Below are 16,483 nucleotides of genomic sequence, written 5' to 3'. Positions count from 1 at the left end.
ATAGACCAGAGAATTGCACTGTCACCAGGAAAAGGCAGGTCTACATGATTGGGGACTCCTTATTGAGAAAAATAGATAGGCCTGTATCCAGAGCTGATCCAGAGAATAGAAGGGTGTGCTGTCTGCCAGGAGCTAAGATACGGGATGTGGAACTAAGGTTGAAGAGGATCCTAAAGGGAGCAGGAAAGAATCCACTGATCATCCTTCATGTAGGAACAAATGATACGGCTAGATTCTCGCTGGAATGAATCAAGGGAGACTATGCCAGGCTGGGGAAGACACTTAAGGAAATCGAGGCTCAGGTATCTTTAGTGGGATTCTGCCTGTTCCTAGAGAAGGGCAACTTAGATGTGACAAGATTATGATGCTCAATAGATAGCTCAGGCAGTGGTGCTATAAGGAGGGCTTTGGGATGTATGGCCACTGGGAGGCATTCACAGACAGAGGACTGTTCTATCGGGATGGACTTCACCTAAGTAGGGAGGGAAATAGACTTCTAGGATGGAGGCAGGCACAACTGATTAAAAGAGCTTTAAACTAGGACTTGGGGGGAGACAGTTGGGAGATGTCCAGGTAATCTCTACACTGGATTTTAGCATTGAGAGGGAGGAAAATGAAGTAAGAAAGGATATAGCTGGGGGTAGGAGAATGGACATGAGGAAGGGTAGAGTGGATACTAGTCTAATAGATCATATTGGAGGTACAATGTCCGTGCCAAATTGGGTAAAGAATGTGGTGGTGGAATAGCATTGTATATCAAAGACGAGGTAGATTGTAAAGAAATAAGTAGTGATGGAATGGAGAAGACAGAGTCTGCCTGGGCAAAAAGCACATCGGGGAAAAAAATTATCAGATCCTCCCATGGGATAGTGCTTGGGGTGTGTTATAGACCACCAGGACCTAATTTGGATATGGATAGAGACCTCTTTAATGTTTTTAATGAAGTAAATACTCATGGAAACTGTGTAATCATAGGAGACTTCAACTTTCCAGATATAGACTGGAGAAAAAGTGCTAGTAGGCTAGGTCTAGACTGGCATGATTTTCCGCAAATGCTTTTAACGGAAAAGTTTTCTGTTAAAAGCATTTGCAGAAAAGAGCGTCTAGATTGGCACAGATGCTTTTCCGCAAAAGCACTTTTTGCGGAAAAGCATCCATGCAATCTAGATGTGCTTTTGCACAAAAAAGCACTGATTGCCATTTTTGCGATTGGGGCTTTTTTGTGCAAAACAAATCTGAGCTGTCTACACTGGCCCTTTTGCGCAAAAGCTTTTGCGCAAAAGGACTTTTGCCCGAACGGGAGCAGCATAGTATTTCCGCAAGAAGCACTGATTTCAGACAGTAGGAAGTCAGTGTTCTTGCGGAAATTCAAGCGGCCAGTGTAAACAGCTGGCAAGTTTTTCCGCAAAAGCAGCTGCTTTTGCGGAAAAACTTGCCAGTCTAGACACAGCCGTACTGTAATAATAATAGGGCTCAGATTTTCCTAGACGTGACTGCTGATGAATTCCTTCATCAAGTAGTTGCTGAACCAACAAGGGGGGATGTCATTTATATCAAAATGGCCACCGCGATGTGTAAATGAAGCGAGATTATTTAAATTGACGCTTCATTTTGCTATGTCTAGTAAACTCATCTACATGGCTCTGTCAATGCAGCCATTTAGCTTAGACAAACCCATAATGTTTGGAATTGTTGCAGTGGGAAGTAGGCTTTGGCTATCTTTTGGGTAGGCTGTAGGGTAGATTTCTGGATATTTATAAGGAGGCCCAGATGGGAGAAGCAATCTCTGGTAGTGTTTGTCATGGTTATTGTTTGTTGACATATGGGCCCTTGATTGGACAGTCGTCATGGTAGGGGAAAATAGTGATGCTCTGCCTTCTGAGGAAGTCTGTGACCATGGCTAAAGTCTTAGAAAATACTCAAGAGGACAGACTAAAAAGAAGGACTCGATATTGGCAATGTTCTTGTCCTACCACGAACCTGAGAACTCCTGTAGGCAGGATGTATGGTTATATAAAAATATGCATCTTGAAGGTCAAAGGGCTAAGAACCAGTCCCCTTTGTTCAGTGCTGGTATAATAGTTGTAAGGGTCACCATTCTGAATTTGCTGTTGTGGACAATCTTGTTGAGCTTTCTGAGATCTAAAATTGGCCTCTAACTGCCAAGAAAACAGGTAGTTGTAAAACAGTTGGAATAGAACCCTCTTTCCTGATATTCTGTGGGAACTGGTTCTATTGCCCCTAGGCTGAGCAGCTTTTGTACCTCTGCTTCTAACAGGGGCTCGTGAGAGGGGTTCCTGAAGAGGGACGAGGAAGGAGGTTGGGTAGGGGGTATAGACAAAAAAGAGATTGTGTAGCCCCATTTGATGATTTTGATAACCCATTTGTCCATAGGAATAAAAGCCCATTGTTGGTAAAAGGATCTCAGATGGTGATGGAAAGTTGTCTGGGGATACACTGGATCATTGGGGTGGTCACTCAGACCCCTGATCAAAATTTCAAATCTGCTGTTTGTTTGAAGTGGGTTGAGTATTAGAGGACTGGTTGTGTTGAGCTCTCCTTCTATTGGGATGTTGCTTGGGCCTGTTGTCATATGGCCTCTGCTGTTGCCTGTGATAGTTCAAGTCTGTTGGTCTTTAGTATGGGGCATATCTGCGTCTGGTTGGTGGGCGGGATAGAGGATGGTATCTGCCAGAATACATATGATGGCTCCATGGTAGCCTCATTGATAGGTAATGCGATCTTGGAAGATATAGCCAGCTGGAGTATTTTGAGTAGTTTGTATTGTTTCTCTTGTACTACTTGTAGTGGAATGCCCTGAGACTGAGCCACTCATTTGAATAATTATTGGAATTGTTTCAGGTCATCTGCTGGTGGAAAAAATGATTCTTGAAAAACTGCCTCGTCTGGAGAAGCTGAAGACTGCTGGACCTGTGAAGAGCTCTCTGAATCAGATTGAGGTAAGTTCTCATCATCATGTGCTGGATCTGCCTGGGTTATTACTGAAGGAGGGGGATAAGAAGGTGATGAATGTACTGTGGTAGCCGGAGATCGTGTAGCTGTATGCACTGGTGTAGAGGCTTGTGTATTTCATAAGCGGTGGCAATGGGAGGAGTGGGGATGATATGGTGCCATGGCTACAAGAGAGGCCACTGAGGTTGAAATTGTTGCAGTGGATATGGCCATGGGTGGTTAAACTATGGAAATTGTGGGGGTGTTGAAAGGGATGGTGCTGAGTGGAGTACCATGAAGCCACCGATCCCATTGGAGATGAGTGACAAAAATCTACTCTAATGCCCACTGCTATGTTCAGTTTGTGGTGATAATGGTGTTGGGGGGTAAGAAAAAAATTCTGCACTTTGTCTATATGAGCTAGAGCAAGGGTGGGAAATATTTTTTTACGGGGGGCCACTCCAAGAATTTGGAAAGGAGTCGAGGGCCACACTCTTTCATGATATTAATGGAGGAGATCCAGGGTCTGGGATGGTGGCTGGGTGTAGAGGGGAGCTTGTGGTAAGGGACTGGGGTGCAGGAGGGAGACTGGAGTCTGGGAGGAAGTTTGGGTGAAGGAAGCAGTTGTGACGTAGGGCAGGGGACTAGAATGCAGGCTTTTGGAATGTGACCTAATGTAGAAGGGGACTGTGATCTGGGGCAGGCGACTGGGGTAACAGATCTAGGAGGGGGTACGGCTGCAAGAAGGGGACAGAAGGTTTGGGTATGTTGAGTGGGGGGAAGAGGACTGGGGCAGAGAGGGGCTGGGGTGCAAAAAGCAGGCTGTGGCCAGACTTACCAGCCAGCAGCCAAACCAGCCTGCTTGTCTGCAGAGCTAAGGCTTGCAGAGCTTAAAATGTTTCCCAGACAGCCAGCCTGCCTGTTTGCCTGACCATGTGCTTCAGTGAATAACTGAGCCGAGGAGAGAAGGATGGTTCTGCTTGGCTGCCTGTTATTCAAACAAGCAGCTTCCCATTGGCCAGTTTCTAGCTAGAAACAAGCCAATGGGATTGCGCGGGGGGTAGGGTGGTTCTTGAAACTTCTCCCCTCTCCTCCAGTTTTGAAACAGAAAGGAAGCCCGGCAGCCGCTCCCCGCTGCCTTCCTGGGCCAGATCCAGTGGCTTGGTGAGCTGCATCTGGCACGTAGGCCACATTTTGCCAAGGCCTGCCCTAGCCTCTGTTTGTCAGGGGCAAGAAATAGATGTCAGGAGAGGGATCACTTGATGATAACCTGTTCTGTTCACTCCCTCTGGGGCACCTGGCATTGGCCACCATTAGAAGACAGAATACTGAGCCAGATGGACCTTTGGTCTAACCCAGTATGGCTGTTCTTATGTTCTTAAGGAACCATTTACCTATTCTAATCTCACCTACAGGAATGGGGATAAGTTTGGGCTGATAACTGCCATTTTGATTTATATGGATGGAGAGCTTTTAGGCTGAATACAAATTGGCCAGCCCTTTATTCTTTGCAGGAGAGAAAATTGGGGAGTGGGCCTAATCCTACAATTCTGTTTACAGAAGGAGGAGATGATACCAGGATGGTAAATGACACACGTGTCTAGTTACATAATGGGCTGATTTCATGGTAGTTCCCCCACCCCTTTTATTTTATTTTATTTTATTTTATTTTATTTTATTTTATTTTATTGTAAGCTGTTAGACCCAGTAAGTACAGTGTAAATAAGTCTTATTCCCCAGGACTACCTGTATAAATGTGTCTGAGTCTTTCTGAATATTTCCACAGGATTGCACTATTCTAACAGTTTAAAGTGAAGTGCAAGTTGACCAAATAGTAGATCTGGTCAAGTATTTGCATACAGTATATCAGAAAAAATTGTTAATTGAGCACTAAAGCATCAACAAATAAATTATTTCTACTTTTCTAGATTCATGTCCAGAGGGGAAGAATAATCACATGGCTTTTTCTGTTGCAGGTAAATCAAAGGACCTTTAAGATTTCATATAAAGAAGACTTCTGTCTGATGCAAAGGGTGACTAAAAGTTCTGGAAAAATTTCTGAAAGTGCTTCTATTTTTGCCATATGCTAGGTACACATATACTGGGAGGTGACTAGCGATGAGAAATATTTTCTTAGGTAGCTTTCCAATTTTAATGTATCCAGTTATACAACTGGATTATATAATTTATCCAATAAGGCTAGTACTAATAGTTTCTGCATAATACCACTTCAGAAAAATACCACTTTGTATCATTTAAATGTAATTCTGTAACAATCGACATTCATAGTCACCACTGTGCTTCACATTTGCTTATTTTGAATCTCATTGGCAAAAACAGGTTTAAAACTAACTGCAGGCTCCTACAGCAGAGCAGAATAAGACTATATCTTAGGGCTGTTAGCAGCATTGGACCTATGAAACCCAATTAAGCAATTCTTATTTTATTTAGTAGAGGGAAGCTTGTTAATCATTTTGATTCATTACAGTAAATTTATATCAGTATTTTATTTTTCTTTTTTTAAAAGTAAAATATACTCTTAAGAGGACCATTTTATTTAGATTTCACAGTACTTTTTGGGGGTCACAGTGTGATTATGTGGCAATTCAAAATGAAAGCTAACATGCAACTCATTATTTTAACATATAGAGAATGTGCCAGTAAATTCTGCCCACTACACTTTTATAAATTAAAAAACGATTCCATCTCTCAACCAGCAATGCATAATTTGTAGTTTATTGAATACTGTGGCAGAGTTCTGGCGACACCTGTGGGTCCTGTGCTTCTGGTGGACAGTGTTCAGCCTCAGAGGCTTGCTGTGACCCTCCACACAGCCTCTTCTTTTTTTTGTTTTTTAGAGGCAAAGGTCACAGTCTACTGAGCCATACTCATCATATGCTAGTCCAAAGTATGGAGTGAAACTTCTTTAAAGTCCTGGTCTCCCTATCCAGAGACAGACTCTGTTGTGGCATGGGAAGTGGGATGGGAGGGTTGGGGGAACCGGGCCCACCCACTACTCCAAGTTCTGGCCCAGGGACCCGGGGGCAGTAATAACAGACAGGTTTGTTCTACTCCTAGTTTGGCAACTACTTCTCTGGGCCTCTTCCCCAAACGATCCCTCCCGGTACCTTTCCTGGTACTTGAGCAGCCTATCCACAGAACTCTACCTTATTTGCAGTTCCCAGCTCTCACTAAGACACGTCTCACTCTCAAATCTTTAGCTCCTTTCCTCCATCTCACGCACCCCTGAACTAAAAGAAAAGGAGCCCTTTTAAACCAGTTTCAACTGATTCTTGATTGACCCCAGCTGTTCTGATTAACTTGACTCCACTGGTTCTGGAAGGCTTCTAATTGGCTCCAGGTGTTCCATCTGGCCAGACTGATTCTGAAAAGTTCCCGGTAGTTCTAGGCCAGCCCATTCCAGTTTACCCAGGGAACAGAAACCTACTTCATCTAGGGCTAACATACCTCTCTTTGAGTACTCTCTGGTAACCATCTGGTTTAACCTATCATAACATATTTTTATGCTTTGGTAAACAGGAATAAAAGAGCACCAACATATAAGAATAATTAATAACAAGCTTACCTTTCTGATTGAGTTTTCCTCTCCTGGTGAGAATTCACTAACATCTATGTCTTCTAAGTCAGGCAGTTCCTGAAGAAGTAATGAAGTGATAATGAAGTGATAGGGAATAGCCAGCATGGGTTTGTGAAGAACAAGTCATGCCAAACTAATCTGATAGCTTTCTTTGATAGGATAACGAGCCTTGTGGATAAGGGAGAAGCGGTGGATGTCATATACTTAGACTTTAGTAAGGCATTTGATACGGTCTCGCGTGATATTCTTATTGATAAACTAGGCAAATATAACTTAGATAAGGCCACGATAAGGTGGGTGCATAATTGGCTGGATAACCGTAGTCAGAGAGTTGTTGTTAACGGTGCTAAATCCTGCTGGAAAGGGATAACAAGTGGAGTTCTGCAAGGGTCTGTTTTGGGACCCATACTGTTCAATATTTTTATCAATGATGTAGATATTGGGATAGAGAGTACGCTTATTAAGTTTGCAGATGATACCAAACTGGGTGGGGTTGCAACTTCTTTGGAGGATAGGGACATAATTCAAAATGACCTTAGCAAGTTAGAGAAATGGTCAGAGGTAAACAGGATGAAGTTTAATAAAGAGAAATGTAAAGTGCTCCACTTAGGAAGGAACAATCAGTTCCATACATACAAGATGGGAAGCGACTGTCTAGGAAGGAGCATGGTGGAAAGGGATCTAGGGGTCATAGTGGACCACAAGTTGAATATGAGTCAACAGTGTGATGCTGCTGCCAAAAAAGCAAATATGAGTCTAGGTTGTATCAACAGGTGTGTTGTAAGCAAAACTCGTGAAGTCATTCTGCCGCTCTACTCTGCACTAGTTAGACCTCAGCTGGAGTACTGTGTCGAGTTCTGGGCGCCACATTTCAAGAAAGATATGGAGAAATTGTAAAGGGTACAGAGAAGAGCAACAAGAATGATTAAAGGTCTAGAGAACATGACCTATGAAGCCAGGCTTCATGAACTGGGCTTGTTTAGTTTGGAAAAAAGAAGATTAAGGGGGGACATGATAGCGGTTTTCAAATATCTAAAAGGGTGTCACAAGGAGGAAGGAGAAAATTTGTTCCTCTTGGTTACTGAGGACAGGACAAGGAGTAATGGGCTTAAAGTGCAGCAAGGGAGGTTTAGATTGGACATTAGGAAAAAATTCCTAACTGTCAGGGTGGTCAAATATTGGAATAAATTGCCAAGGGAGGTGGTGGAATCTCCCTCTCTGGAGATATTTAAGAACAGGTTAGATAGACATCTGTCAGGGATGGTGTAGACAGAGCTTGGTCCTGCCTTGAGGGCAGGGGGCTGGACTCGATGACCTCTTGAGGTCCCTTCCAGTCCTATGATTCTATGATTCTATAAAATAGTTTATCAATGGTAAAGTCAGTTTCTAAGCTCCTAAATATCAAAACATCATTTTAAACCTGAGCTCTAAAGCAAACTTCTAAAATTGAAACTCTAATTAGAAGTCTCCACAATTATGTTGCCCCCATTCCAAAACAGTAGCCTTGTCTTCTGAATGCATGCCTAATATGGAAAAGAATTTCTGCCTCCAAAATCAGGATAACAATAGTTTTAGAGCATCAAATCCTCTGTTACCAGCAGTGCAGAGGTGAGCAAATGAAGGCAAAAAGGACAGCTCTGAGAAGAGTATAAAGAAGCAGTATTTACTCCTGGATGTCAGAAACCCATCTGCATGTCTACTGTTAGGTGGGGGATTTCTGGAGGCATAGGCTGATTTGAGGGTGTGCAGGGAGCATCTGCACTGCATATATGATACACAAACCCAAGAGATTTCTAGATGGAAATGTTAATGATGCTTCCTACTTTCCTTTTGTGGCATCTATTCCTCCCCAAGGTGGTCATCTACAACTATAGCAGGGAAATGTAATAGCAGCATGGCTTCCAGATAAGTTCTGTGAGGAAGGGATGGGAGATGGGAGTGAGGGAAGTGTAGCTTCTTGTTTATTTGAATGATTGGCATATATTTTTGCACACAAACTTAGGGTTATATTCAGGGCTCGCCGAACTGCGGCGAGCCCCGCTTGCCAGCTGCACTGTCTGGTAATCTGCTCATGTGCAGATTGCCGGAACCCGGCTCTCCGGGTTGCAATCTACTCGCCACGGGTGAGTAGATTGCATTATTTGTTGAGCCCTGGTTATATTGTATAGAATCATATAATGATCCTATAGGCTATGTTTACACTGCCAATTTTTGTAGCAGGAAATATGCTAATGAGTCCCTCATTAGCATATGTTGCAGTCTTGTTAGCATGTTTCCTGCCATTTCTTTTTGCGCAAGGAGTTTTTGCTAATATGCTAATGAGATCGCAACTTATGCTAATGAGACCCTCATTAGCATATTTTCTGCCGCAAAAATGGGCAGTGTAAACGTAACCATCTATATTGAAAACAGTCTAACTCATTATATAGGATCATTTTTGGAATATTATAAATATTTTCAACTCTAATTTTTTTAAATAGTCAATGGAGAGAGATTAAATAAAACTGTGCTCCCTAAGGATGTGGGTTACTAGTTAGCTGCCCATTAACTAATATTGATTAGTTATTTCATACTCATTTGTGAATATCACTTGTTCTTTTATTGCAATACTATATAAACAGGAATTTATTTGTATAATGTCAGAGCATTTTTCTTTTCTGCTGTTGCATAAATTATACAATACTGATTTTTGTCTGTCCCCTCTCCTGATGATGCTCTACACCCTGTGCAGCTAAATTCAGAAAACAGGCATTAATGTAAAGGTCTTTAATATGTATATCCATGACTCATCGACCTGAAAAAGTAATAGTAATGCAAGTGCTCTCAAATGATTTATCATCCAGCCCTTCTTTTGTCGAAGAAAATAAACTAAGGCCATGTCTACGCTATGAAATAAGGTTGAATTTATTAAGATAGCAGGTATGGCAAGAGACAGGCTGGGGCTCAAGCCTGCAGGGGGAAGAAGGGACCAGACATGCCCATGTGGTGCCTGTGTGTTCAGCACCCCATTTGCTGGGAGAATGCAACTTCCCCTTCCCTCAAGAGCATGTGGGTGGGAGGAAGGAGAAGGGTGGAGGGAGGAGGTCCAGGAGTGGCAGCAAGGTAAAGTAGAGCAGGGGCTCACATGGTGCCTGTGTGTTCAGCACTACGTGTTTTCCAGGAGAAACAAAAAACAGGACTGTGTAGCACTTTAAAGACTAACAAGATGGTTTAATAGGTGATGAGCTTTCGTGGGTCAGACCCACTTCCTTAGATCAAATAGTGGAAGAAAATTGTCACAACCATATATACCAAAGGATGCAATTAAAAAAAAAATGAACACATGAAAAGGACAAATCAAATTTCAAAACAGAAGGGGGATGGAGGGGTTCCTTAATTTCTTGGATAGTGTGAGGTAGAGTCTTTCACTGTAGTCAGTATAGTATGTTGATCTTAATGGATTGTTCACTTTCAGTCCTTTGGGTACGATGTCCATCTTCTTGCACTTGGATAGAAAGATGATGTCTGTCTGTATCTGTGCAAGTTTTTTCATATGGTTGATGGATTTCCATTCCAAACGGCTAAATGTAGTGCCTTGCATGTAGAATAGTGGTAGAAATGTAGCTGTGTTAGTCTGGTGCAGCTGAAACAAAAATTTGACCTGAGGAAGTGGGTCTGGCCCATGAAAGCTCATCACCTATTAAACCATCTTGTTAGTCTTTAAAGTGCTACACAGTCCTGTTTTTTGTTTCAGCTGCACCAGACTAACACGGCTACATTTCTACCACTTTTCCAAGAGAGTGCAACTTTACCTTCTCATAGAAGCATGCAGGCAGAAAGAGGGAGGGGGGTCAGACTTGGTGGCACGACAAGGCAGGGCAGGGGCTCATACTCTGCCCATGTGTTTGGCACCCCTAGTTTGCTGTGAGAGTGCAAATTTTCAGTCCCACAGGAGCATGTGGGATGGAATGAGGAAGGGATCCAGGTGTGGTGGCAGGAGCTCATGCAGTGTCTGTGCATTCAGCACCCTCCATTTGCTGGGAGAGTGCAATTTTCCCTTCCCGCAGGAGGATGCGTGCAGGGGCAGAGGTAGAGGATGTAAGTGGCAGGGCAAGAGCTCATTAGCTGCTTCATTGGGGATGAGCAAATAGAGGTTTACTGCAGTTTGCCATGCACGATATCAGTCTTCTCTGAATCACACAGTGTGATAAGGAGCAGATTCTGACTGAATGTGGCCAGAAACCTGGCCTTATGCTGCAATGCTTTGTGTTGCAATGACACCAGACCACACACTGCTGGCTTAGTGTGGAAAGGTGTCCTACTTCAGAGGACAGAATACAGCAGGCCTCCCAATAAACCTTGTGAGAAGGATGAAAGAGTTTGTTTATGAGAGCTTTACAGAGATGTGAAGGGATGATTCCAACTCCGTCTCCAGACATTTTAAGCTATTTTGGGGAGCCCCTGCAGTTTAGGTGCTGGAGCCATCACAGATCACACCTAATTGCCTTAATCTACTTGCAGCATAATAAAAACTATGAACTCACCAGAAGTGTCCTCCCCAGGCTCAATGTTCAAATGTGAGACATCCTGGAAGTAGGGGATCCTCTCCAAAGTTATAAAGAGGTTCTGGCTGTTGTAACATCAGTTGCCCCACTCACCTGCCGACCACTCTCCTCCTCCTCTTTTCCCTCATCCATACTGTCTTCCGTGCTGCTGCCTGAGGCTACCAGAGGAGTGTCTTGGGAAGAATCCATGGATTGATTTGGGTAAGTAGTCAGGTCCCCTATTAAGATCACATGAAGTTGCTAATGAGATCGCAACTTATGCTCATGAGTCCCTCCGCCATCCTGACATCGAGCTGTTGATCACTACCTGCTGGGCCCGGCCTTCTAGGCAGCTTTCTATCCATCTTACCGTCCATTTATCCAAATCCACACTCCCTTAACTTGCTGGCAAGAATATTGTGGGAGACCGTATCAAAAGCCTTGCTAACGTCAAGGTATATCACTTCCACTGACTTTCCCATGTCTACAGAGCCAGTTACCTCATCATAGAAGATAATTAGATTGGTCAGGCACGACTTGCCCTTCATGAATCCATCCTGACTATTCCTGATCACTTTCCTCTCTTCCAAGTGCCTCAAAATGGATTCCTTAAGGTTCCCTTCCATGATTTTTCCGAGGAACCGAGGTAAGACTGACCTGCCTATAGTTCTCTGGATTGTCCTTCTCCCCTTTTTTGAAGATAGGCACTACATTTGCCTTTTTCCAATCATCCAGGATCTCTCCCGATCTCCATGACTTTTCAAAGATAATGGCCAAAGTCTCCTCAATGACATTTCCTAACTCCCTCAGTACTCTTGTATGCATTAAGTCCGGACCCATTGATTTGCGTACGTTTAGCTTTTCTAAATAGTTCCTAATCTGTTCTTTATCCACCAAGGGCTGTCCATCTTCATCCAATCCGTCACTTAGCACATTAGTCCGGGAGCCTACCTTGTCCGTGAAGACAGAGGCAAAGAAAGCACTGAGTACTTCAGCTTTCCCCACATCATCTGTCACTAGGTTACCTCCTTCATCCAGTAGGGGCCCCACACCCTCTCTGATCACCTTCTTCTTGTTAACATTCCTGTAGAAACCTTTCTTGTTATACTTCACATCCCTTGCTAGCTGCAATTCCAATTGCACTTTTGCCTTCCTGATAACTCCCCAGCATTCTTGTCCTATACATTTATATCCCTCCCTGGTCATTTGTCCAAGTTTCCACTTTTGGTAAGTTTCCTTTTTGTGCTTAAGTTCACCAAGGATTTCCCCTGTGAGCCTGGATTTCTACCATGTTTGCCTCTCTTGCTACGCATCGGGATGGTTTCTTTCTGTGACTTCAATAAGGCTTCTTTAAAATACTGCCAGCTCTCTTGGACTCCTTTCCTCTTCATGTTAGCATCCCAGGGGATTCTGCCCATCAGGTCTCTGAGGGAGTCCAAATCTGCTTTTCTGAAGTCCAAAGTGTGTATTTTACTACTCTCTTTTCTTCATTTGTTCAGGATCCTGAAATCTACCATCTCATGATCACTGCTTCCCAGGTTGTCACCCACCTCTACTTCCCCTATTAGTTCCTCCCTGTTTGTGAGCAGAAGCTCAAGCTGCGCACGGCCCCTGGTTGGATCCTTCAGCCCTTGTACCAAGAAGTTATCCCCAACATTCTGTAGCTAGACGTGAACCCCTATTTTAACATCCATCTTTGTCTGCTTGAAACCATGCAGGGCACATAAGAGCAGGAAAACAGCATATTCTTTGAAAACCTTGGAGCAGGAGGTTTAGATATGCTGGCTCAGTGACCGTGACCAACTATAAGCAGAGAAAGGAGGGTGGTCAAACTAATTGTTGACCAAGAGGCTGTACATCGTGCCCTTGACTTAACCCATATTGATACGAACACATAACCGTCCGCGGGGGGAGGAATCTCCCGTCCAACAAGAACATCCGGTAGTCCTAATTTAGCTATCTTCCTCTCTTACAAGTGTAAATTAACTTGAAACTTGCTTGTAAGAACTGGCGCCACAAAACGGACCAGTAAAATTTGGCTTCTTAAGATAAGAAAGAGAATACGGGCCCCCAGGGATATAAAGATGGGTACAGCAGCACACTTGCTTTGTGTGTCAATCTACCATCTATCTGCTGGTCGGGTTTGGTGTTTGACCTCCCGAGGTTCCAGAAGGGACGCCCACCTCGTATTCGTCTTTCCGAGGAATTGAGAGACTGGCCCTGGCCTGACACGCTGGAGTCGAGAGGCACAGAAGGGGATAAAAATTGTACCTGGATGTGGTCCTTTGTTTAAGTATATATACATAGTGTTAGAGCTCTTTAAAGATTAAGCTGTCATTTGGTACCATTATTTCTATTTTCTATCTTTACCTTTTTTCCTGTAACCATTTTAAGATCTATATTTTGCTAATAATTATGAAATAGAGCAATAGCCATTGTAACCATATGATTTATAAGTTCCTTTAATAAACCTATAACTGTTTAAGTTTTAACCTGACTCCTTCAGTTGCTGTAATAGAACCAAGCACAATTTAAAAGAACTTCAGCCGGTCATAAAGAGACAGACATAGGGAGAGCTTGGGTGACAAGATCCATTGGGGCACCTTTCCAGCCTTTCCCAGGCTGCCCGCTGCGAAGGAACTTTGTGTTCTAGCAGTTAAAATCTAAGGTGTAATAAGCTCTTCCTATATAACGGGGCGTCTGTTGGCCTGCTGGCCACCCTCTGCGACGGGACCCCGGTTCTAGCAGTAAAGACACGGACGTTAAACCTTTTCTCGGAAACACACACACACACACTGCCCTGACCGTCGGCTGACACATTCTCCAAAAACTTCCTGGATTGCCTGTGTACTGCTGTATTGGTTTCCCAACACATGTCAGGGTGATCAAAGTCCCCCACGAGAACCAGGGCCTGCAATCTGGAAGCTTCTCTCAGTTGTCGGAAGAAAGCCTCATCTACCTCATCCACCTGATTCAGTGGCCTGTAGTAGACACCAACCACAACATCACTGCTGTTGTTTCCACCTCTAAATTTAACCCATAGACTGTCAACAGATTTTCTCCCTCTATATACTGGAGTTCTGAGCTATCATAGTGCTCTCTTATGTATAGTGCAACTCCTCCTCCTTTTCTCCCCTGACTGTTCTTCCTGAACAGTCTATACCCTTCCATGACAGCACTCCAGTCATGCGAGTCATCCCACCAAGTCTCTGTTATCCCAATTAAATCATATTTTTTGGACTGGGCCAGGGCCTCCAGTTCTTCCTGTTTGTTTCCCAGGCTTCTCGCATTAGTATACAAACACCTCAGATAACCTGTTGATCACCCTATATTCTCCATTTGAATCAGGGGTCCTCCTTTCTTGCTCATTCCTCTTTGCATTTCTTCCTGGTATCCAACTTTCCCGCTCCCCTCATGGTTTTGGTCACTGTCCCCCAACAAATCTAGTTTAGAGCCCTCCTCTCTAGGTTTGCAAGCCTGCCCGCAAAGATGCTCCTTCCTCTCTTGGGTAGGTGGATCCCATTGCTTCCTAACAATCCTTGTGCCCGAAACAGAGTCCCATGGTTGAAGAAACCAAAGCCCTCTCTGTGACACTACCTGCGCAACCACGCATTTACTTGCTCAATTCAGCGATCCCTGCCCAGTCCTTTCCCTTCAACAGAAAGGATAGACGAGAACACCACTTGCAGTCCGAATTCTTTGATCCTTCCTCCCAGTGCTACATAATCCGCAGTAACCCGCTCAAGGTCATTCTTGGCCGTATCGTTAGTTCCCACGTTGAGAAATAGGAAGGGGTAGCAATCCGAAGGTTTGATCAGTTTTGTAAGCCTCTCAGACACATCCTGAATTCGAGCTCCCAGTAAGCAGCACGCCTCTCAAGATTCCAGGTCCGGACGGCAGATGGATGGCTCAGTCCCTCTTAGGAGGGAGTCCCCGACTACCACCACCCGTCATCTTTTTTTGGGGGTGGTGGTCATGAAACCCCCATCCCTAGGACTACGCATTCCATGCCTTCCAGTAGATGGTGTTCCCTTCTGGTTTCCCCCTTGTGAGGTCCCTTCCAAAGTATTCAGTAAGTAAGTAGATGTGGAGGTTATATTGTTCGCTATCTGCACACAGTGAGCATAAGCGTTCCCTGTTCTGCCAATTGATATAAAACATTCATGGTGTATTGTCTGTGAGAATGTGGATGGTTTTGCTGCAGATCATTGGAAGAAAGTGGTGACAAGAGTTGCACACCACTCAACGCTTGAGGATGTTGATATGAAGTCAAATTTGTCTGGGAGACCATTTGCCCTGAACTGTATGATGTCAGAAGTGAGCGCTCCAACCTGTGAGGGAGGTGTTGATGGTGATTGCACAAGATGGGGTTTGTTGTTGAAAGAGGACACCCTCTAGTAGGTTGTGAGGCTGAGTCCACCATCAAAGGGAGGTGAGGAGTAGAGGGCTGCGTCTAGACTGGCATGATTTTGCAGAAATACTTTTAACAGAAAAAGTTAAACGGCCACTTTTGCACAAAATCTTGCCAGTCTAGATGTACCGGAGGAGTTTAAACTGTGCCAGGCAGTTGTATACACTGTTGCCAGCTAGCTTTGGAGGCATCCATGTGTAGCCTCATGAATTGCACCATGTAAAGTGGTAGCTGCCATGTACCCTAAGATTTGCAGACCTGTGCGCATGGTCATAAATGGGCTGTAGAGAACTGAGTTGTTGAGCTCAGAGAAGGTTATGAAATGATAGGGCTCCTATGAATAGAGAAGTTACTCACCCTGTGAAGTAACGATTGTTCTTTGAGATGTGCCCCGTGGGTGCTCCACTCTAGGTGTCGGGTCCCGTCCCGGCGCCACGGCTCGGAGACTTTTCATAGCCGTGCTCCGCCGGCTCGTGCATGCGTGGTTCACCAGGATAGAGTTCGCGCCTTTGATCATCCGCGCGCGAGCCGGCAACTGTCCGTTCCTCTCTTCCGCTCATCTGAAAGAAACATTAAGAAGAAAAAATTTCTGGAGCGGGGAGGAAGGGCAGGTCGTGGAGCACCCACGGGGCACATCTTGAAGAACAATCGTTACTTCACAGAGTGAGTAACTTCTCTTTCTTCTTCGAGTGGCCCCGTGGGTGCTCCACTCTAGGTGACTCCGGAGCAGTACACAGAGCAGAATTAAGGTGCTCCGGAACCAAGACTATCAGCACGATTTAGTACTGCTGTAGCCACGGAAAAATCTGGAGTAAACTGTTCTACTATAGCGTAATGTTTCATAAAAGTCGCATATGAAGATCATGTTGCTGCTCTACAAATGTCGTGAAATGACACTCCACTGAGGAAGGCCGTAGTAGCAGCTACTGCCCTAGTTGAATGAGCTTTAGGGCGAGAGGGGAGAGGCTTCCCTCGCAGAGAATGACACATGGATATACA

At 44.3% G+C, this 16,483-nt stretch overlaps 1 protein-coding gene across 3 annotated transcripts in view; it reads right to left on the bottom strand.

Moving 5' to 3' along the window:
- Positions 1-16,483, bottom strand: part of DNAAF1 (dynein axonemal assembly factor 1) — a 107,284-nt gene that overhangs the window by 6,319 nt on the left and 84,482 nt on the right. For all 3 annotated transcript variants that reach the window (XM_075940325.2, XM_075940326.2, XM_006117632.5), the window contains one exon: positions 6,539-6,607. In XM_075940325.2, coding sequence (XP_075796440.2) covers positions 6,539-6,607 — 69 coding nt within the window. The remainder of the gene's footprint in view (positions 1-6,538; positions 6,608-16,483) is intronic.

Source organism: Pelodiscus sinensis, chromosome 12 (genome assembly GCF_052426305.1).
Source record: "Pelodiscus sinensis isolate ZL-2025 chromosome 12, ASM5242630v1, whole genome shotgun sequence".
Taxonomy (NCBI): Eukaryota; Metazoa; Chordata; order Testudines; family Trionychidae; genus Pelodiscus; species Pelodiscus sinensis.
This window is presented reverse-complemented; position numbering and strand designations above follow the sequence as displayed.